This window comes from Gymnoscopelus microlampas, assembly GCF_963454915.1.
Source record: "Gymnoscopelus microlampas genome assembly, chromosome: 13".
In the NCBI taxonomy this organism is placed as follows: domain Eukaryota; kingdom Metazoa; phylum Chordata; class Actinopteri; order Myctophiformes; family Myctophidae; genus Gymnoscopelus; species Gymnoscopelus microlampas.
In genome coordinates, this window is record NC_139950.1 from 35,232,117 (window position 1) to 35,254,645 (window position 22,529).

The window sequence follows — 22,529 nt, forward strand, 5'->3', positions numbered from 1 at the left end:
TCCGTGTTTCCATGGCATGAGGGCGAGTAGATGACAGAATCAGACCTTTTCGGTGAAATGTTTTATTAATATGAACTTGTGAAGTGTGCGTGCCATGTCCACAGCTCCTAATTCACAAACTAGTAAGAATGTATTGGTTGCAACACACAGTACTTTCTTTCCCTCTTCCTATTTTCCTTTTTCTCCCAATTTAGTCATTAGGATTTTTCCCATCCTAAATCCAACACATTGAAACAAATGTATGGCACTTTTATTATTATGTTCAAAGTTACAGTACTGTACATTATTGTTGAGTTTAAGGCAGTTGGAAGTGTGGATTGATAGCTAAAAATGAGAGCTAAAAATTATCCTTGACAAATGAAATGACCTCTAGAGAGGCAGATCATTTTAAGATGGGTTCATCACTCACTGCAGTTTTAATTTAAACAAGTCTTGGTCTAATAAAGGCATGGCTCCCATGTGGACATCAGACTTCATGTGGGCAGTCTATGATATCTATGATGTATTACTTTGGGCAAGGTTTCAGCCTGATTTGATCCCCATTGGCTTCCATTGTATAATTAAGTGAGAAACATCGCATGGAGGTACAGTACAGACCCTCATCTAGACGGCTCTGCCTCCTACAGAGCCACGCCTTAAAAATAGAGAAATCTGGTAATTATTCCTATATCAACAAACGGCGGAATGCTTTGGTAAGTGGTCGGCAGTAATGTCAAGTATACCCTGAGTCATAGCCAGTGGGCTAAACATGCCAGACCACCGGTATGGTCCTTTAAACATCTGGGTTAGTGGGGGTGGGCAGGTGGTTGGGGTTTAGGGTTACAGTACTCGTTCCTGGGAAGACTTTAGAGAGATATGATTATGTGAAACCCCGCAGGGTTGTGTGGGAAAGAATGTCTCTCAACCCTCCAGATGACCCATTTCTAGAGGAGCTAAATTGACCACATGAATTATTCCGTTCAATCTAGTGGGCTCTGATACGAGTCAAGGGGACTTAGAACAGAAGATAAATTAGGGCACTCCAGTCTCACTACTCTCATTTATTCCATCAAAGGCACTTAGGCAGATCTGCCCTGTTTGCCCAATTTACACTCTGATTTCCTACAGTCTTAACTGTGGGGGGAATGAAGGGGAAACGAGGGGATAGGTGTTGGTTCAGAGAAATTGGTTGTCACATTAGGAGATAATGGGACGTGAGGACAATGTGACAGAATCAATTTACTTTTGGTGTCATGATAAAGTTGACACATCCTTCTGGAGAGAATCACACGGAGCTCTGTGACAATTAAGCCGCTAATAGCTTGTGGCAATAAAGCACAGCGGAAGAGTGTGGGGAAGATGTGATTGAGAAAAATAATGACAGCTGACTGCAAAGACCACGAGAGAGAGAGAGAGAGAGAGAGAGAGAAACGGATTCATAAATAGATGGAGACAGAGTATATTTATGTAAGAGAGAGACATAAAGCCACCCCTCTCCATAAGAACATAAGAACATCCTCGACAGTGCAGTATAATGTGGGGGGAGTGCAACAGTTAATCAAACTCATTTATTAATTGATTATAAAAAATAATATTAATTTAAACAAATTAACCCATTTTGCCAGTGAAAGTTACAGAAGTACATATGGTGGATGTATGAAATGTAAGCATATAAACACAATCTTTGATTATTTAACATCATTGACTGGCATCCTGTTTAAGGAAAAACCTAGGAAAAACTAAACGTTTCAGTTGCTCATAAATAACGGGGGATTTCTTTTGTGTCCCTGATTGTTAGTCATTATTTCTAGGCTTGAGTACTTGTGTGTTATCTACAGATAATGTTCAATTGCACATATTCACACACAACAACAATACACAGTCATAAAATGAGTCCTGTGTTGTTTGTACATTTCTTTAAATACAGTAGCATTAACAATGGACAGTGAAGTCCACTATTATTTTAATGTCGTTTTATGCTTTTGCTTTTCTCTTTTTGCTTTATTGTAAAATGATTTGTACTTTTTCTGTAAAGCACTTGTGCTTTATTCTTACGTGATTAATCGAAAAAGTAGCCAATGGAATAATTACATAATCGATAATTGCAGCACCAGTATCATGCTAAAACTGCGACTATTTAAATGGTTTTCATTCAACGTCAAGTTTCTCAAGGAGAATCAAGATGATCCCTATCGCACCACCTTCTACACAGTGGATATCATATAACATCCACAATGCTGTAATAGCGGCACACATCATTGACAGACAGCGCTGCAAAATGAGACGCCTTCTTACAGCAGATCTCACAAAATGTTATGTTTAGCTCATCTCCAGTGTCAGGCCCACAGGGGATGTGGTTTGTGCTACATATGAGGTAGTTCTCTTTTTTTTTTTAACCCATTCAATCCGGAAACGCATCTGTGTCATTTTAGAAGTTAACTATAACCATTATTTTATACTTTGGCTTTTGAAAAATAGCAGATTTACAAGCTCATAGCACGGCACCGAGTGCCGTGCTACGAGCTTGTAGATCTGCTATTTTTTTTAAATCTTGAACATTTTTGCAAATCTATGAATATATATATGTTTAAAGCGAACATTTTTAACTAAAATCTTTGCTTCTGGGGGGTCCCTGGAACAAAATATATTGAGATTAGGGTCCACGACCAAATACATATAATATTGGGGCTCCTTGACATGAAAAAGTTTGAGCACCACTGATATAGAAACCCACGGTTTTCAGAAAACTGTTAGGATTAAGAAGAGATTTGTAGATGTGTTCCCTGATTGAATGGGTTAAGGGTTGGATCACATTGACGGGGCTTTGATGTTGCTTAGTTTATAAGGATGATTTGGTTGTTCACTCAATCATCACCACAGTTCACGGGCACAAGCAGGCTGGACAATGAGACGCTGAACTGCAGCGCACGCACGCACGCACGCACGCACACCCACACACCCACCCACACACCCACACACACCCACACACACACACACACACACACACACACACACACACACACACACACACACACACACACACAGTAGCAGAGTTAGACACATGTGGCTTGAGTTCTCATTACTGCTTACTGGTGCCCCCTAGTGGACTTTGTATTGTATTACATCTTTCTACTGTACCATTTACTATTATCTGTTCAAAAAGGAACATAACTCTTGCATACCTAAAGAACCAGGAGGTGCACCGGAGAAGATGGAGGACCGATTAGTATAGAAGCAAGACTGCAAATTTCACTTTTTAATGGGAAACACGTTTTGGTCCACAGACTTTGATCAGGTTAAAGGAATGAAGATAACCTGATGAAGGTCTATGGACCGAAACATTGTGTTTCCCACTAAAGACTTTGCATATGAAGACAGTGTGTTGGAGTCTTGCTTCCACTATATCTGTTGAGTGACAGTAAATTATTATGGTACAATTGACACAGGTTTTACATTTTTATCTGCAGTGACAATGGTGTTGTTTCTCATTGGAACCACTATAGCCTTGAACAGCTCTTCACATGACAACCAAACCGCAGGTAAACTACATTTTCCATGAACAATATGAAGAAACAATTAGATGTCAGAATTCACTCAATGTTTTGAATTCACTGTGATATTTCGGTTTGACATATAACTTTTTTTTTTAAAAAGCTAATGTTAACCAGTGTTTCTCAAACTTCGTTGTTGGGTCACAGACCTTTTTATGGGTCTAAAGTTAATATCCTGAAAAAAAGGAGAAAAAATCCCATAATGCTTAAAAAAAGAAAATAAATATTACAATATTTTCCAGTAATTAAAAAAATAAAATCTAAAATAGTGAAAATAACAGATCTACAGACTCACAAAGCTGGTAGATCAGGTATTGTCACTATTTTTTAAATAAGGCTGAGGTTCTAATAATAATGTATTTTTGCACATTTGGGTTGAGGGGTGACATCAAATTTATCCTTTGGGAGCCGCTGATGTAAACGACTTGTGTTTTTGTGTCCAGAAAACCCCACCCAGCAGGGGGCACATGTGTTGCCTTCGACGTTGGTCATATCACTGCTTCTCATCATCATTGTTCTCCTCACTATCTACTGTTTGAGGTAAGCAGAACCACACCCACGTACACAAAACAATACAATACACTCTCTGTCCGTATTCAAGTGTGTACTGCACTGATAAATCTTCAGCGTTCTAGTAACTTTGAGTTACAAACAGTGGTGGGAAAAGTACTAACATTGTTTTACTTACTAAGTATAAAAGTATCAATACTGCAATATAGAAATACTCTGTTACAAGTAAAAATCCGCAATTAAAAATGTACTTAAAAGTGCAAAAGTATTGGTATCAAAATGTACTTAAAGTACCAAAAGTAGAAAGTACTCATTATGCAGAATGTCACATTTCAAGAGTATAAAATGTATAAACATCTTTTGAAAATAGCAGATCTACAAGCTCACAATGCATCGCATCACGACACATTGTGAGCTTGTAGATCTATTTTCAAATTGACGGAATGCAGGAGTGGGCTGAAGTGGTTAATGTATGTTTTGTAATAATGATCAAAATCTACAAGTAACTAGTTACTACAGTTTTCCAATAATTGGAGTGGAGTAAAAAGTAAAAAATGTGTCTCTGAGATGTAGTGGAGTAGAAGTAAAAGTATTGAAAATTGGAAATACTCCAGTTAAGTAAAAAACACCAGAAAATTGTACTTAAGCACAGTACTTGAGTACATGTACTTAGTTACTTTACACCACTGGTTACAAATGGGTAAATGAACACTGAGGATTTTACTCAGTGGTTTATCTGTTCTGTTCTGTTCTGTTCTGTTCTGTTCTGTTCTGTTCTGTCCTGTCTGTGTGCATGTGTGCATGTGTGCATGTATTTATGGGTGTGTCTTAGAGCTGGGGGGCTGCTCTGAACATAAAGAGAACAGGGGCTTTGTTGATAAAACAGCTGCACCTCAAGTAAAGACAGCAAACCAACAGCTAGGGTTAGACAGAGTCCGAGACACTCATTCACTGAGTCACACTACACACAGGACCCCTCATGAGGAGGAACAGCTTTGGCTCTTTCGGATGGTTGGTATTTGTTTGGTGTCTGCTGTCCTCCTTGTGTGGGGAGGTACAGTATGTTTTGAAGAATTGAGTTGTCTCCTTTTTCCCTCCATCTTGATTGTATGCTATTTGGAATTATGCTTGGGATTTTCTCCATTATGTGGCGAACAGTTTTGCTTGGTAGAGTGGGACTTCATGTAAGCATGCAGCCTTCATCCTCTCTGTTCTCATTCTGTCTATGTTATTAGGTTCAAAAACCACAGGAAGGCTCTGGTAACTTCAGTGGACAAGAAGATTCCAAATGGCTTCTTGGAAGAACAAGGTGATATATTACTGTTCTCAGAATCTAAAAACAAAACAACTAAAAAACAATGCAGCCACTATAGTGCACAAAATCTAATACAATATTCTTTCTTCCTTTTCTGTCTATTTTTAAAACTTGGACTCCGAGTTTACATGATCCTTTATGCCCCAGGAAAAGTTTGAAAACTCAAATGGGCCCAGAGGTCATGAAACTTTCCCAGCACATAAGGAACTATATAAACTTTCACTTCAAGTAAAAAAGGAAAGGGGAGAAAAAAAATGGAAAGACCAAATTTGGAGTTATGATATTTTCATGCAGCAACAGCGGCGGTATGTTTACGACTTGAGGAATTGTTTCTGGCAGGTGCCCCCAAAAGTAGGAAATCTTAATGACCATTAGGCTTGTTTTTCCAGGTGCTGGGAGAGCCTGGAACCGTCCCCTATGGGGAAACATTAACATTCTGGCCACCGTATTTTTCATCCCACGCAGGCGAGCAGACAGTGGTCCTCCTGCCCAGATCTCCCTCTCCATCTAAGAGGTACTTCCCCATCCCTCTCGACTCCCTGGAGGACGAGTACCGGATACGTTCTGCAGACGATGGCAAGCTCTTCAGAGAGGAGTTCAACGTAGGTGTACTTACACATCCTCGCACACCTGAGCTAACTGATGACGCATGGATTATTCTGTGTGGGCTGTGTAAGAGCAAGACTGCGTTTGTATGTCTGCAGCGTAGCTGTGACTAATATCGCTGTCCAGTGTTTCGACAGCAACTTGCAAAATGATAAAATAAGTGAGTCATGAATTGTTGCTTTGTGGTATGTATTGGTATTTAACCACATAAACCCTATATACTTTATTGAACGGCAATTATGGAAAATTGCAGATCTACAAACTGACAAAGCGTTGCGGCACGAGGCATTGTGAGCTTGTAGATCTGTGTATTTTTTTGCAGAATGTTTGCCTATTTTTGACAAATGTTCGCCTATTATGTCATGCCCAGAATAGGGATGCTAGGGTGTACTGTAGCTACTGTAACTGATGATGCATGGATTATTCTGTGTGGGCTGTGTAATAGCAGGAGCGCGTTTGTATGTGTGCAGTGTAGCTGTGACTAATATTACTATCCAGCGTGTCGACAGCACCTTGCAAAATGATTAAATAAGTGAGTCATGAAATGCTACTTTGTGTTATGTATGAGTATTTAACAAATAGATTTTTGTGTTAACCCATGGTGACTGGATTGTCTTTATAGTCGCTGCCATGTTACTACCACCATGGGTCCTTTGAGGAGGCAAGCAGGGAACACAACAGAGAGAAAAACAGATATCCCAACATTCTACCATGTGAGGGAGGACTTTAGATGTTTTATGTTTCTCATTTTATGCTTCATTAGACTATTTGAGCTTTATGAATCGAAAGGAGAAGAGACTTTATTCATTAACATTTGATATTTTTCTCCTCTCTGCAACAGATGACCATTCAAGAGTGGTGCTAAATCATGTAGATGGATATTTATGTTCAGACTACATAAATGCATCATACATTGATGTGAGTAATCACTGCAATTCAAATTATTTGTCTTTTTTTTAATCAACTATATTTCTTTCATTTATTGTATCCGCCTATGTTTCCGCCCCTGTCCTTCCGTGCGTCCATCCGCGTGTCCGCACGTGTGTCCCCGTCTGAACAGTGAATCTCTGGCACCGTTGGACTGATTTGCACACACACAATTATTTCGGCCTCATGGTGGCACTATAATAGCCCACTTCACATTTTGGCTTATAACTATTGAACCGTAGGTCGTACAATCAAAAAACAATATTCCCTGGATTCCTTGGATCATGACCCAACTCCCCACATATGCCATTTTGCGCTTTCTGTGCTCTGAGGAGCCTACTTTTATTGTTTATGTTGGCGTTATATGAATGTACTGTATACTGTAGTCTCTATCACTGCCAACCTTTACTGTGTGGTCTGGGGAGGGTCTAGACAACCACATCTTCTCCGATACACTTGGAATCGCCAGCCACTTTTTTTTCTCCTTCCTGACAGTGCTGCTAATGCAGCGACAGAAAACACCCTCCCCTGCCAACAATTGTGTTTGTTGGAGTGCCCGGCCAAGCGCCGGAGGCACCATGGAGGAATCAAACCTCATTCTCCACAGTCGAGGGATTACTACTTTACCCCTGCACCACCCGAATCGTCGTGGAATTGATCATTTTCAGGCTGGTACAGATTTGCCATGACTCTTGTTTCTCTTTCACACAGGGTTATAAAGAAAAGAACAGATTCATTGCTGCTCAAGGTAAATGTTAATATCAGTTTATATCAGTGTGGTATGGGATTTTTCAAATTTCACAATTTCCATAGTATTTTGAACTAATATGGTGTTTCTCGTTACCATTCAGGCCCAAAGCCAGAGACAGTGGCTGACTTTTGGCGGATGGTTTGGGAACAGAGGACCTCTACCATAGTCATGCTGACTAATTTGAAAGAGAGGAAAGAGGTAGGGGGTAGTCATAGACATACAATGTATTGAAGAGACATTTTCCATTTATAGCATGTCAAACTGGTCAAATGGAAGAGGAAATAATCAATCTATGGGGCCTCCGTGAGACATTTGTTCCATATGAAGATGCACTGGTTATGGTATCCATAGCAATACTCTGGTCAGCCAGAAAAGTATACTGTAGGTGGCTGTGAACACGGAAGTAGGGCACATTGTATGACCTATCTACAGTATGCTTTCAAATCTATTGTGGTAGTCATTTTCCTCCATCGATTTCACATTCTATTGACTTAAGTACTATATTCTTCACCATGTTTTCTGAATGGTGTGGCATATAACATTGGTCTGTGATCTGAAAAAACCTATATGCTGCTCTGATATGGAGTTGCCAGAGCCCTTCCTGTCTTCAACACAATCCAAAGTCACAGGAATAATTTATTTGACCCCTTCCCCAGCTCTGAATCCATACAAAGTGTCACAGAGCAGATTACTTAGCATCCCATTAAAATTGAGCCTCAAAGGGATGATCAATAAAGAGCTAAACAGTGGGTTTGATACTGCTGAACAGGAGCATCAAGGATCAATAACAGAATAATTGTTGATAAGATCCTGGGAGACAGCATGATAATTAGTTTGAGAATCTCATTAATGGGTTGAAACATCACTGTGATGATGTTATTGACAGAGCACTGCACATTTGTCCAGTTTTTTTCTGGTTGTGAGATATATGTGACAGATAAAAGCAATGCAAATCAATTTTTAATCCACTATTGTGATCGTTAAGATGTGTTGTCAGCACAGACAAAGATGCACAGCTTATTGCAGTCAACATTATAGCAGCATACTGTGGGTCTGTATGGGACGGTATGAGAGTAAACTAAAGGGGATGTTTAGGACACCTTTTTTTAAGTGAGGCATTTTTCGTAACTTTTAATGATATCAAATCTTCGTAAGGGACTTGCCAAAGCCCACATATTTAAAAGTAAACAAACCCATAGACATTTACAGGAGCCAGCTCATATAGTTTTCTTTTATTCCCCCAGGAAAAATGTTATCAGTATTGGCCTGACCAAGGCTGTTGGATGTATGGGAATGTCAGGGTGGCAATGGAGGACTTCACAGTATTGGTGGACTACACCATTAGAAAGTTCTGTATACAATATGTAAGTATTATAAAAATGTGTTGGTTTACATAACTGGGCCTTAATGATAATCAAAGATTTTATTTTTCAGCCAAACCTACTGTAGATAATTAAGTGACTTGAATGTTTCTTTATGCACTACTTTTATAAAGAAACCTGTATGACTGGACAGCACACATTTTGTGTAATGTTCCACCATACTGTATGTGTTACTGAGCTACAGTAAATGTTGCCAAATGTTGCTTTTACAAATTGGAACAGATTTCCCCCCAAAACATGTCATTTTTGAGGACCAAATCTGGTGAAGTGTCAATACCGGGGATATACATCTACACTCAGCAGCGAAAGCATAAGCAATGAAATTATATATTTGTTTTCTTGACAAACCACTGACTCTGACATTTTGTTATTCAAACATTTTAATGAAAATGTTCACCTGCTGTGAAAAGTATGTAACCCCAGGAAAGGCACACCCTCACACCACAGTATGCACCACAGTTCCCTCATAATTCTCAAACAAAGAAAAGTACCAGATATACGAAATTCTGTACAATGCTGGCTTTGATTAATTTTCCCTCCAAGCTACTTGAGCCATTTCTGCTCAACGACCATGGTGCACCAGCTGGTCGACCAGTTGACTCAAGGTCCTGCTCTTGACTAATTGTGCCCAATATGTTGTTATGTGTACAATTGAATCAGGCATGAACTGAGTGTGCCTTGTGTTCCACAGCAGGGTAGTGACGGTCCCAGAGCTCCCCGGCTGGTCACCCAGCTCCACTTCACCAGCTGGCCAGACTTTGGGGTGCCGTTCTCTCCCATTGGCATGCTGAAATTCCTCAAGAAGGTTAAGACGGTCAACCCGACGTACGCCGGACCCGTGGTGGTGCACTGCAGGTAATAAATGGGTTGCATGGTATGTTAACGAGACAAAGGCTTTTTTTAGAATGTCAAGCCGAGAGGTAATTTCCCAATTGACATTAAATGTCAGTTTTAGAGCTATTAAACACTGCATAGAAGAAAATCCAGTGTTTAATAGCTCTAAAATGCAGAGGATATGACGATATTTTTTGTTCAGCGTGGCCAGTTGAGTTGCCTGCTAGTGTCTTGTTTTGTTTTGGGGTTTTGTACTTGGTCCTTACACACCAGGAGTGTGACGAATAAACGATCAGAGAAAGAAAAAAACTATTAAACCTATTAATTTGGTGATGCCTCATTCATGCAGGTTGATGATTTCATTTGTGGTGAAAAATTAACCTCTTTTCAAAAATAAATTATGTTGCTTTATCTCCGCATGCTATTTGCGTTCTGTGCAGACGTACTTCATGTGATAAATTCATGTGAATTAATCGCACGATATAAGGGCTCCCGTTGTGTGAAGGCGCTTAAGGTAAAGGTACTGTATGTGTTTAACTGTAAACCGGTTCCATCTGAATCAAAACACAGCTTTGCCTGGAGTGTGTGCATTTGTGTGTGGTCAGCCGGTGTACAACTTCACTAAAGAAATCTGCAGCCCATTGTAGCAACTGCTGCAACAGGTGTTGAGGGGATGGGGCCACTGTTGTTGAATGGGGCCCATTGAACAGGCACCCCTCAACACCCACACTGTGGAATCCCATCTCATGGCTCCCTGAACTGCCGTCTGTTCAAATGACCCCTTGTAAATCTGTAAATTTAACACATGCTTAGAGCCTGACCGCAGATGACATCTCTCTTGAGATGTAGAGGAATGATGTTTTCCAACACTGAAATAACAGGAATGCAAACACTGATCTAATGATGGAAGCGACAAAAAAAACACAAAGTTCAGCTTGTGGCGAGGCAGACTGTAGGGAAAAAGGTACCGAGGCACTCCGTCTTCAGGTGAAAAAATAATGTATTTATTGAGCAAGGCAACAGCTGACCGATGCGTTTCAACACTTGGGTCTTCTGTTCTGATCTAATGATGACCTTCTTATTAATAGCATCAAGTCTACATTAGAAAGATGAATAAGGTTCCTGGTGTGCACAGCGCTGAACACTTCATCATATGACTGAAACAAACTAGCTAAGAATCTATCTTCATAAATGTCTATACAGTGCCGGCGTGGGGAGGACGGGGACCTTCATTGTCATCGATGGAATGATGGACATGATGCACACGGAGCAGCGGGTGGACGTCTTTGGCTTGGTGAGCCGAATACGGGAGCAGCGCTGTCAGCTCGTCCAGACAGACGTAAGTAAACCTTGACCCCCAACCCCCCCCCCCCCCCGCCTGACCCGCGCGTACCTGCAGCTGACAGCTCAACTCACAGCGCTGGTCATTGTGGTTGGTGTAAACAAGTGAGGGTGCAACACGGACAATCCAGGCAGAGAATACTTTGTGACTGTTGTAGTTTGTATTTGTTGCTTGTTTTTCTCCTCCGTTCTTCTCCAAGTACGTGTTTTGAATACGTCTTCTGTTTCTTTATCTTCATCGTCACAATAGCTGCCAATATACTGTGTAAAACTTCAACCCCCAAATGTGGTTATTAAAGAGGAAAGATATTTTACGGTTTAACAATGACCTTTAACAATGCACTAAAACTGTAAACTTGTAATAATTATAAAACATTATAAGCAGAAATATGATAATAAAAGTACTCAAGCATCTTTTTGTGCATTATGTTCTGTAAACTTTTCTTATTGACCAATATGCATAGTATATCATATACGCCGATATACCATATATCTGTGATACTGTAGCTAATGTATAGGCCAATATCGGCTGATAACATTGTCTGACTTATGTATCAGTTGGGCTCTAATCTCATGTTATCGAGTTGGTCATTTCCCTCACTGAGCCCCCCCCCTTCTCATGCTTTTCAGATGCAATACTCCTTCATCTATCAAGCTCTGCTGGAGTACTTCCTGTACGGGGATACAGAGTTAGACGTGTGCTCTTTGGAGGGACACCTGCAGAGGCTGCACAACACCAGGGGTCCCCATGACAGGCTGGGCCTGGAGGAAGAGTTCAGGGTAAGAATGCAGAAGAAGCTAGTCCACTCCTACTGTAGGTCTGAAAATAACCTATACACTGCAACGTGTTGTGACCTTGTAGATCAGCTATGTGGGGTTCAAGATTCAAGGTTGTACTTTATTGTTACTTCTTGTGTACAGGTTGTCGGGTACATAAGAGTAAAGCTTATTTTGGTTTGGTTCCGTCAGACAATGCAGCATCATAGATAATAACAACAGTAGAATAACGATAAAAAGTGACACCACATACACAACAAAGTATATCAAGCCTTTTATACAGAGGGGTTTACGTCCTAGTCGGTATGGGATTGCATCCTACATTGGGACATTTTCATCAGAGACTTGCACAGGGTGCAGCTTTTGGGAGCCACTGCTCTTAATCACCCAGAAACTTAAGCAAACTCTCTTGTGACAGTCAACGGATTAGATCGGGGAACATTTCTTGTCTTCCCCACACATTGCCCTTCACAGGTCCCTGCCGACTCTTTTGAGTGTCTTCTTCATAATTTCTTCTGCACCAATGATACCCTATTTAGATTTGTTAGTACTATTGTTACTGTGTCAGTGTTTCATTTTTACTTTCAACTTGCTTGCTGTGCCGTGCCAGGTGTGTAAAGCAAACTGTCACATCATCAGCTACTTTTGGGAGATGGTGATGTTAATCTTATTTTGCCCTCCATCAGAAACTGACCAACGTGCGCATAATGAAAGAGAACATGAGAACTGGGAACCTTCCGGCCAACATGCGGAAGAACCGCGTGCTTCAGATCATTCCATGTAAGTAGTAATCTGTCTCCGATACACTCAACTGCTTCATAAAGCCTAATTTCTGAAGAATGTATACTTATACTCAGCAGTATAAGTAATACATTACTCAAACTACAAGGTAACAACGCTACATGTTGTTAGCTTTTTGGCAAGCGACACTCTTGCGAGATGGAGTGTAAATGTATCTTCATACATCACATGCCAATAACATCAAAGCACCATTGGCTTGTGGATGCCAGAAATACAGTGATGTCTTTGCTACACAAGTCAATGATGAATTGGATATGGAGTTGGCTCTTATCGTGAAATAATGTAGTGAGAAGAACAATGAAAAGCACAGGACTGTCTTTCCAAAAAATACCATGGTACAACGTTTTGAAGTGCTAAATATTGGTGTCACATTTGACATTAAGAGAACAGGAAACGTTGTACTTAACTGCTTGTTTTTTCTTGTAGCCTAATTGTGAAGTTGTGTTGTTGCTTTTCACAGATGACTTCAACAGAGTTATACTCTCTGTGAAAAGGGGAATGGAGTTCACCGACTACATAAACGCTTCCTTTATTGATGTGAGTATCTCTCCGGGACGTCATGTATAATACTGCTCCCATGTAAGTACTGCGAATTAAAACAGTGTGTAAACGTCTTCCCTGCAGGGCTACAGGCAGAAGGACTATTTCATTGCCACCCAGGGTCCCTTGCCTCACACAGTGGAGGACTTCTGGAGGATGGTATGGGAGTGGAGGTGTCACTCGATCGTTATGCTCACCGAACTCAAGGAGCGGGAACAGGTACAGTGTGTGTGTGTGTGTGTGTGTGTGTGTGTGTGTGTGTGTGTGTGTGTGTGTGTGTGTGTGTGTGTGTGTGTGTGTGTGTGTGTGTGTGTGTGTGTGTGTGTGTACTTGCAGGCCTGCGTGTGTGTACCTGCCTGTGTATGTGTGCAGGCCTGCCTGTGTGTGTGTGTGTGTGTGTGTGTGTGTGTTATATTTTCAGTCAAATATAACAATTATTTCCATGTAACCTTTTCCCAAACAGGACAAGTGTTTCCAATATTGGCCAGCAGAGGGCAGTATAACATTTGGAGATTACACTCTGGAGCTGACAGGCGATGCCCTCTGTGACACCTTCACTCTGAAAGACATGGTGCTCACCTACGGACCAGTGCGTAACACTCAAAACATTCAATACACCACCTCAATGCATTTTGAAATATACATAAAACATAAACGCCACTGTGTTGTCTTCACGGCCTTATAGGCCAGCTCAGCTGTACAAATTTCCATCGAAGTGCACTCGGAAGACATGCAAATGCGTTCCGAACGCCGAGTTTCAGGTGCATGAAAATAACAGCGCTTCACTAGGGCTGTCACGATCATGACATTTTACTTGACAATTAATTGCCACACAAGTAATTGCGATTAACAATTTAATTGTGTTTCTTCCATTGAACATTGGAAGATAAAGCTTACATTTCTGTTTGGCTTTTAGGCTTTGTAAACAAAAATGGCACGGGGCAGATATGACGAATAACTGACAACTGCCCTGACTGACAATGACCGATACCAATGATCAAAATAAATGTTGTCCAATTGCCAAAATACACCAAATGTAATCATTTTATACTCAACATTTGCTATTTCCACTATTTTTGAAACTGTTTGAAAATGCATGAACATTTTTCAACATGGAAATGGAAATTATGCGATTATTATCTCAAATAATTGTGATTAGGTGATAACTGTGACAGGCCTAGGCTTCATGTCCGCCCACCCCTGGTAACCCCCCCTCCCCTCCCCACTCTCGTCTCCATCTCTCCAGGAGAAGCAGTCACGCCACGTCCAACACTTCCACTTCCACGGATGGCCTGAGATCGGCATACCGGCGGAGGGGAGAGGAATGATTGACATCATCGCCGCCGTGCAGAGGCAGCAGCAGCAGTCTGGAAACCATCCCATAATTGTGCACTGCAGGTGAGATACCTGAGTTTAACAATGCTGCTGTAACGCTCATAGATTAGCATTTTTGTATTAAAACTCAGGTTTTCAAAGTTGGGCCCGCCAGAGGGCACCAGGGGGCGCCAATTGGAAAGGAGAGGAAAAGGGGGGGTATATATACATTTCTTTTTCTAAATGCCATTTCAATTCAAATTCAGTTTAATTCATAAGATTATTGTGCCAGTTCGAACTATTTCTAAAATAGCTAAAATAGCCCACCTACAAGCTCACAACGTGTTGCAGCTTGTAGATCGGCCAATTTTTTCTATTTTTGTTTCTTTTATAAAGCCAGGTAACTATAGGGCGGCTGCACCCAAAGGCTGTGGCTATTTGGGGGTCCTTGGCATGGAAAAGTTTGTGGACGCCTGTCCTGACAGACTTATCTAGGTCAAAATCTAAGCTCTGTCCTGTGCTTTGCAAATCCACAAATTGGCCATTTAAGTAAGTGAAAGACTCACATTAAGCTCATCCTGCCACTTCCACCCCAGTTTTTCCACTAACTGATCACTACCGGAATGGAACAGAACACAAAATGATGCCAGAAAGAATTTCAATTTACTAATAAATGTTCCCCCTTTTCCCGAAAATGTCTGTTTCAATGAATTCTGCATTCTGCCTCGGTGGACGCGGCGCTCCATGCCTCAACCACTTATGTGATCCCTTATAAAGACTTAGCTGGAGATGCTTTGATCAGAACCTTGCTGCAGGTGAAGTGATTCTAAAGCAGCGCAGCCCTGTGGGATTGATCCAATCCGCCGATTCACAGTCAATTAAAACCTCTCAAAGTGAAATCTCCTCCGACTCCCACTATGATTAATCTGATGAGATGAGCTAACGACAGGAAATGGTGTCATCACTCTCCTCTATTCCTTCATCACCACTTGTCTAAGAGGGGGCTTTTTAAAGCTTTTTCTCCGCCCATTGGGAACGGGGCTAACCCGCTGCAATCCCCCCACGTATCTCTCTCTCTCTCTCTTGCTTTCTCTACATGTCTCTCTTGAACATTTTCCATGTCTCTCGCTCTCGCTCTCCCTTTCTCTATCCTTTCTCTGGCTTTCTCCATCACACCATCATTGTAAACATTGACTCAGTCAAACACTGAGCCTCCAAACTGATTAGTGTTGGCGTTTGGATTAACCTCCGTTTAAGTAAGGATGATTATTAGCACTATTACACAAAGGTCACCTTTTCTCCAGCTAACTTTTTTCAGTTAAATGGGAAAAGGATGTTCTGCTGAGATTACAGGAGTTTCATTGTAGCACTATTGTTGAAAAAGAAAATGGGGGAAAAAGAAAGCACAGTTGTTAATATTTGCTTTTATCTTTGCTCTAACTTGTATAAATTGCCTTCTGTCATTTTCAATGCTTGTCGTCAGCTTGCAAGGCAGAGTTTCTGTATTAAAAACATAAATCCCCTGTTAAAGTCAGTTGCAGTCCTGCTGCAAAGCCCAACATTTTCTTAGGCCTTTCGTTGCACTGTTATTTTGGCAAGATGCAGGCGTTGATAGCTTTGTCCTTGGTCTTGTATTTCAGTGCCGGCGCGGGCCGGACTGGTACCTTCATCGCCCTCAGTAACATTCTGGAGAGGGTGAAAGCTGAAGGCCTCCTGGACGTATTTCAGACAGTCAAAAGTTTACGCATGCAGAGACCACACATGGTTCAGACTGTGGTAGGTTGTCCAGAACAGATACTATGACATGATTCAACTGTTCTTTTTTGCTGATGTGGTTATCTCCGTTCACATGTTCACTGAAATACCGCTTCTCTGCTTTTCTGTCCAGGAACAATACGACTTCTGCTACAGAGTGGTTCAGGACTTTGTCGACATTTTCTCGGACTACGCCAATTTTAAATAAGGGAGGATGCCTGTCAGATATTATACCACATACTTCTGTCAAATGAACTTATGCAATTTTGTCAGAATGTTATTTTCTACAGCAAGCTCTTTTTACACCCTTTGCACTCCAATTACAGTTCTAAAAACTCATTGTGACATATTGTAACATAGGCTAATTAATTGCATTATTGCTTCAAGAGTCTGTTTCCTTCAAGAATGTTTGAGTGAATGTTGTCTAGAAGTGTGAGATAAAGTAGATATAATATATCTAGCTATATTGTAGCTAAGCTTATTCAATAAGGTTGTCAGGTTCTTGGATAAATACAAAGCATAGTTTTTTGGTTTGCTTGCATAAACAGCAAAATCTGGAATGTTATTCAACTCGGAGAGTGGAAAAGAAAATCTCTTACTGGTTCTTTTATTTTTTTAATGTACCCCTACAGGTCCATTGCAGTGAGTCTATTTTTACACTCTCAGAGTAACATTAACACTCTGGATTTTACTGCATAGATCCAGCAGGCTGAAGGTGAATGCAGATGTTTGTTTAGGAAAAATAGAATTGAATAGAATACATTTATTCAAACTTTACATTATGTACATTCTGTATATAGTATGTATTGCTTACTATTTGCCTATAATGGATTATAGCTATTTATGTGTTTGTAGAATACAAGCATTTGTTTCTATTTATGATTGTTTATTATGTTATTGACCACACTGCCTTTCGTTGCCAGTGGTCTTGTATGCAGTATACTGTCCACTCACCTCTGGAGAGTCTGACAAGTATGTTTTTTAAGTTAACTAAAGAATCATTCATGTTTATGCTAAAATTATATCATGTGTAAAATATATGATATATGTATGATACATAATTATGATCCAAAGTTAATTAAAACAAATTCGTGAAATTTAAGTTCTGACACATTGCATTTCATCAGAAAGTGCAAATTACCTCACCAGTACTCTGTTAAATAACAAGCACTTAACAGCTACTGCAGTGTTATTTAACCTCGCTAACTTTATTTTTTGCCTGTGGCAATAACACTTGGTAAATTAGTCTAACTCCATAAAATTAAATTAACCCACAGTGAATCTTGTTTCACAGTCTAACGTTACATCATGCTTTAAAGAGACATTTTTATACACACAGTTATACGTAATTTACATGTGCATATTTGCATGAAACGTGCCATTTTGATTAGAGAGACAATTCTAATCATGGAAAACTTGTCACCAAGTGACACATTTAATATGCATAAGCCAGATGATTATTTTATGGTGAAGTCTGATGAGAAAAGAGTCCATACACTGCAAACTGCTCCCAGATGTATTACTGCTGTGTTGTAATATTGGTCATATGGTCTACATCAAGCAAATCCACAAGTAATGATTTACACGCTATTCGAAAGTAAAATTATGTTTTGAGTGTTGGTATTAAAATGGATCTTCATTTTATTACCTGTATAGATTATTTTTCAGCGTGCTACATAACGTTAGTAACAGCTGCACAGATAGTTACAGTAAGAGTAAGTGTGCAACCTATGAATCTAAGAAGTGAAGTGATGTTCTGTAAGTCAGTATATTAAACTGATTTAGATTTCGCAGTTATAGGTGTCAAGGAAGAGTTGGTACACAGTTGAACCTTGTTTATCCAAACTCCTCAGGAATAGAGAATACAATGGAAATGCTTTGATATTAACAAACTTAGAATGTTGAAAGATGCATGCAATGATGTTCCAACAGGTTTGGACAATGCATTTTGTTGCAAATTTCTAGTAGGATATTACAACATTTCTACACAGTAATTAGAATATATTTTTGCATTGACTTTTGTTTGTTTGTTTGCTTTGTTCTGCTTGTTAGATCATTTGGAACACAGGTTTATGTAAAAAATATGTTTTGTTTTGTATTTCCCTTCATCATAATTTATCGACATGGGTTAATTAATGGAATACTCATTTAGGGCCATGGATGTACTTACAATTCTTAGTGTGGTCTTTAGCCATCACTAAAATGATCTGCTGTACTACTACTGTACTTTTGAATAAACCACTGGTCTTTACATTTAGCCTAAATGTGTATTAATAAGTATTAGACAGTCAACCCTAACCCGGGCCTAGCACCTCATGTACCTACAGTGTAATACACAAGTATCATGTGTAGTGTTCTTCCCTCTTATTGAATATGTATGGGGTTTAGCTACAATTTGTTTGCTAAATGCTGGTTGCAATAAATTACAGATTGAGAGAAATGACTCATTTTATCGTCACACTGTCGTTTTTATCTATTAAACAAAACAAAAAAAAGCAATTATGACTAATAGAGTAAACTCGTGCTGTTTGAACCCTCGTGGAGATGGCATATCTTAACCATTTCCATTAGCAGCATTTTGGGTCCCTCTTTGGGTCCCATTAGTCAGGCTTAAATGTGTCACACCTGGAGAGAGGGGATTATATTCCCGACAACAGTCTGTGCGTGCCTTTTGCAAAAACCTATAAAATCGCCTCCTGGCTAATGCACCACATGCTCACAAGGCAAATACAGCGGTGAGTCTGTCTAAAAATTAAGTTATTTGTTTTGTGTTCACATTCTCTCTTTTATTTTTATTTCACTTAATTTGTAATTCAGAGTCAAGTGTATAGATCATTATGAGTATGGATACGCGTTGGCCGCCTAAAGTCATGGGGTTTGAGATGGAGGGGATAACTATGATGCTGTTATTCTCTATGCTTAATTAATCATACTGTACTACACACAACGGTGTCCCTCACCAAAAAATAGCAGATCTACAAGTTGTGTGCTCGTGGATCAAACAGAAAGCTGCTATTTCCGACTGGCGACACCGTCGAACGACGAGTATACAAACTAGGCTTAATGGTTTTGGCTTCCTCTCCAGCTCCAATGGAAGCCACTAGCAGAGTGTTGGTGCAGGTGTTGTTGTTGGCGTTGGTGGTGCAGGTCACCCTCTCCCAGCACTGGTCCTATGGCTGGCTACCAGGAGGGAAGAGGGGTGTGGGAGAAATGGAGGCCACCATCCGGGTAAGTCAGCTTCACCGTTCACCAAACGATAAGTCGTTCTGTAGCTTAAGTAATTATTCAATGTTTTATTGTTTTGCCTTCTGAGATTTGAGGTAAAAAAATGTGCTTTCTTAAACCTAACGCTGAAACTTGAATCATGCTTAAAAATATGAATGTAACTCAATAGGCTTTTCTCTTTCTTTTTTAAATAAGCTTGGATTCAATAAGCTTTCTTAATGTCATACTCAGTTATTTTATTGTGCTATTCATAGATGATGGATACAGGAGGTGTGGTGTCTCTTCCTGAAGAGACGAGTGTCCATACCCTAGAGAGGATGAGCCCATACAATGTTGTAAGTGCCGATATACATAATTTATTGCCAATGTCTCCTTCAATTGTGCAATATTAATGTACACTACAGCTACAGAGTGCTTGTGCCAAAGCATCAGTAATAGTATATTAAACTGTTCAACATCTGTGTGCTGCTCTCTTAACTGAATATTTTCACAATTTAAAGTAATATTTTGAGTATGTATGTTTTTTTGTTTTATTTTTTGCTCAAACTTGTTTACTATGTTTCATAAATGAAAATGAACATGATATGCTGTTGAATTAGATGCTCCAGCAATAACAGGACAAATTGTTAACCCAACTTTAATTTAAATTTCAACAGATTAATGATGAATCCAATCATTCCAAAATAAAGAAAAGGAAGCCACGTGAATGAAGACCAATAGTAAATGCTCAGTCTTTACAGTATCCTCACCATCCTCAGCATCAACATCACCAGTGATAGATCATCCCAGTGCAGGATACTGCCTTCCAGATAGCATTACATTTAGCTATTAATTTTCCTATGTACTGTAACTAAATCCTAAATCCATGTAAAATTGTAATAAACTTTTGGAGTTTGGACAAACCTATCAAGGGGTTTTGAATCATTTCTTAACTTTTTTGTAGAGCTCCATTTCTCAAATGTTTTTATTTATTTATTTCAGCTAGAACAGTAAATGATGCTCTTTAACCATTAAAGCCCTCGAGCACTTAAACAAGGTAAATTACCTTTGTAAGGAAGCCACGACCGACAAGCATGACAAACTTGTGATACAACAATTTCAGCATGACAACAGCTGGTGATTAAGCCAATTTATTAGAAATCAATGACTTAATTGAATTTGTTACAGTTTAGGTAATTTGATTTACACTCAGTACAGTCATGTGCATTCGTCTTGGAGAAACTGCACAAGATGCTATTTGTACCTGTAGCCTAGCCTCCATACAGTCATAAATCAGCATCACTTGTTTGAATATTTTACCACACTTATGAGGTCCAGAACTGATTTTTCCTAGGTTTTTTGGGGGGGGGATAAGCATGGACATCTAAGGAAAGAGACGAAAATGTGTAAAACTTTTTTTCCCCTGCCCGTACAGGAAATTGGTGTTCATTATAAAAATTGGAATTTCATATCAGGGAAGGAAGAGAATCAGCAGGGGGCATATGTTTTAAAGAGAACTCATTTTCTGGCAAAGCCCCACAGACTGAGAACCATACTAATCGCCTGGTGCATAAGGGGCTAGGATTCATGAACTGTGCTGACACGGGGGAGGCCCTGTATTGTTAGAGCGTGGTTGTAATGCACACCAATGAACCCAAACCCGCTGGCACAACTGGGAAAAGGTGAACATTATAAAAGCACATAGAATTAGAGAGAAATTAAACCACATTCCATTGCACTTCCAGAACAATGGTTCTTCATTTGTGATACTTCACATCGTCGGTTTAATATTCATGGTTGTAATTTGCATAACACAATCATTTCCTTTGATGAGGAAAGACTTGAGAATAAAAAGAAAAGTACTGCATCTTACTTTGCCTTCTTTCACAAAGTTATTAAGTTGAATGTTGTGTAGGTCAGTATGTAGTGCCTGCACACTCAGTGCAACTTAATTAAGTTATTCTTACAGTATCTCTTTCTCAATTGTTCAATAATTTGGCAAAATACCCTACTATAGGTGGCTTGCATTGTCTCTTGTAACATGTGGATTTTAATTCAATTCGATACAATTGCTACCCATTTCACATATCTACCACTTTGCCTAAAAGATATAAATTCCCTTTAAATTATCCTTATCCGCTGGCGTGAGACACAACTTTCTCTGTCCCAGTGTCCTCATCAAGGACCTGCCTAATTGCACGTATATCAAGACAACAAAACCTGCTGGTATCTGTGTTTCCAAATTTGATTTAACCTCACTTTCTCCTTCCCAGACCCCCTGGTGGATATTCACTTTGTTTACCTCAAATTAAACTTCATATTGTTTACAGCCTCCCAGTCCCTGAACATTTTATAGCATTTTAGAATTATTTATTTATTTATTTTTTGTAATGATTGTAGGGCTGGGATTCATTTGAATGTTGCCCTCATCTGCATGAAAATTATATAATTAACTTTTGATTAACCAGCTCAGTTGAGTTTGTTCCCCCATGCACACTGGTGAATAGTACCCACCGCATTTTAATGACTGTTTTCCAATTGAGCAGCGACCTTTTCATCAAAGAGCCGCAACTGGGGCTAAACAACGGTAGAAAATAATCACGGTGAAGACAATGGTAGAGGCCGATAGGCTAGCATGTCATCCTTAAATATAACAACAGAGATGAAAGCCACCTTATTGCGCGTAGTGGCTGTGGCAGGGAGCCAAGGGCTTGTGTTGTTGGTCGGCCCATTGTTAAAGCTTTTGGAGGTCACGTCCATTGGCATATAGAGAGGGAAAGGACAGGAAGGGAGAATGGCCCATTGTTACATGTCCTTGCTCTGAGGGAATTCCATTATGAAGGCCAATACATTTTTGATACTTTGATTTTTCTGCCATTCATTTGTTTCAAAAACAGAACATATTTGGATAATGGCTTCAGGAGAAAAAAAAGGGGTCTCAG

The 22,529-nt window shown here is 39.8% G+C and overlaps 2 protein-coding genes across 6 annotated transcripts in view; both read left to right on the forward strand.

Annotated features, from left to right (window-relative positions):
- LOC311059320 (receptor-type tyrosine-protein phosphatase epsilon-like) overlaps positions 1–18,735 on the forward strand; it is a 34,318-nt gene extending 15,583 nt beyond the window's left edge. For 3 of the 4 annotated variants that reach the window (XM_084077130.1, XM_084077131.1, XM_084077129.1), the window contains 19 exons: positions 3,447–3,518; positions 3,974–4,070; positions 5,276–5,349; positions 5,821–5,957; positions 6,584–6,674; positions 6,803–6,879; positions 7,600–7,636; positions 7,740–7,837; positions 8,884–9,003; positions 9,713–9,876; positions 11,059–11,194; positions 11,827–11,976; positions 12,660–12,753; positions 13,235–13,311; positions 13,399–13,533; positions 13,778–13,903; positions 14,561–14,712; positions 16,269–16,404; positions 16,517–18,735. In XM_084077130.1, the coding sequence (XP_083933256.1) occupies positions 3,452–3,518; positions 3,974–4,070; positions 5,276–5,349; positions 5,821–5,957; positions 6,584–6,674; positions 6,803–6,879; positions 7,600–7,636; positions 7,740–7,837; positions 8,884–9,003; positions 9,713–9,876; positions 11,059–11,194; positions 11,827–11,976; positions 12,660–12,753; positions 13,235–13,311; positions 13,399–13,533; positions 13,778–13,903; positions 14,561–14,712; positions 16,269–16,404; positions 16,517–16,591 (2,043 nt within the window). In that variant the 5' untranslated portion in view covers positions 3,447–3,451 and the 3' untranslated portion in view covers positions 16,592–18,735. Of the gene's footprint in view, positions 1–3,446; positions 3,519–3,973; positions 4,071–5,275; positions 5,350–5,820; positions 5,958–6,583; positions 6,675–6,802; positions 6,880–7,599; positions 7,637–7,739; positions 7,838–8,883; positions 9,004–9,712; positions 9,877–11,058; positions 11,195–11,826; positions 11,977–12,659; positions 12,754–13,234; positions 13,312–13,398; positions 13,534–13,777; positions 13,904–14,560; positions 14,713–16,268; positions 16,405–16,516 lie in introns of those variants that run through there. The other variant, XM_084077132.1, reaches the window with a different exon arrangement.
- Positions 17,036–20,420, forward strand: gnrh3 (gonadotropin-releasing hormone 3; the record flags this gene model as incomplete). 2 transcript variants are annotated; one of them, XM_084077134.1, is made up of 5 exons in its annotated part: positions 17,036–17,098; positions 17,307–17,355; positions 19,469–19,611; positions 19,863–19,943; positions 20,265–20,420. In XM_084077134.1, the coding sequence occupies 4 exons, from the start codon at positions 17,316–17,318 to the stop codon at positions 20,316–20,318; spliced, it is 318 nt and encodes a 105-aa protein (XP_083933260.1). In that variant the 3' UTR covers positions 20,319–20,420. The 2 variants fall into 2 exon arrangements, with proteins under 2 accessions (XP_083933260.1, XP_083933259.1); XM_084077133.1 differs by lacking the exon at positions 17,036–17,098 and having other exon boundaries at positions 17,262–17,355.
- Positions 20,421–22,529: the final 2,109 nt, after the last annotated feature.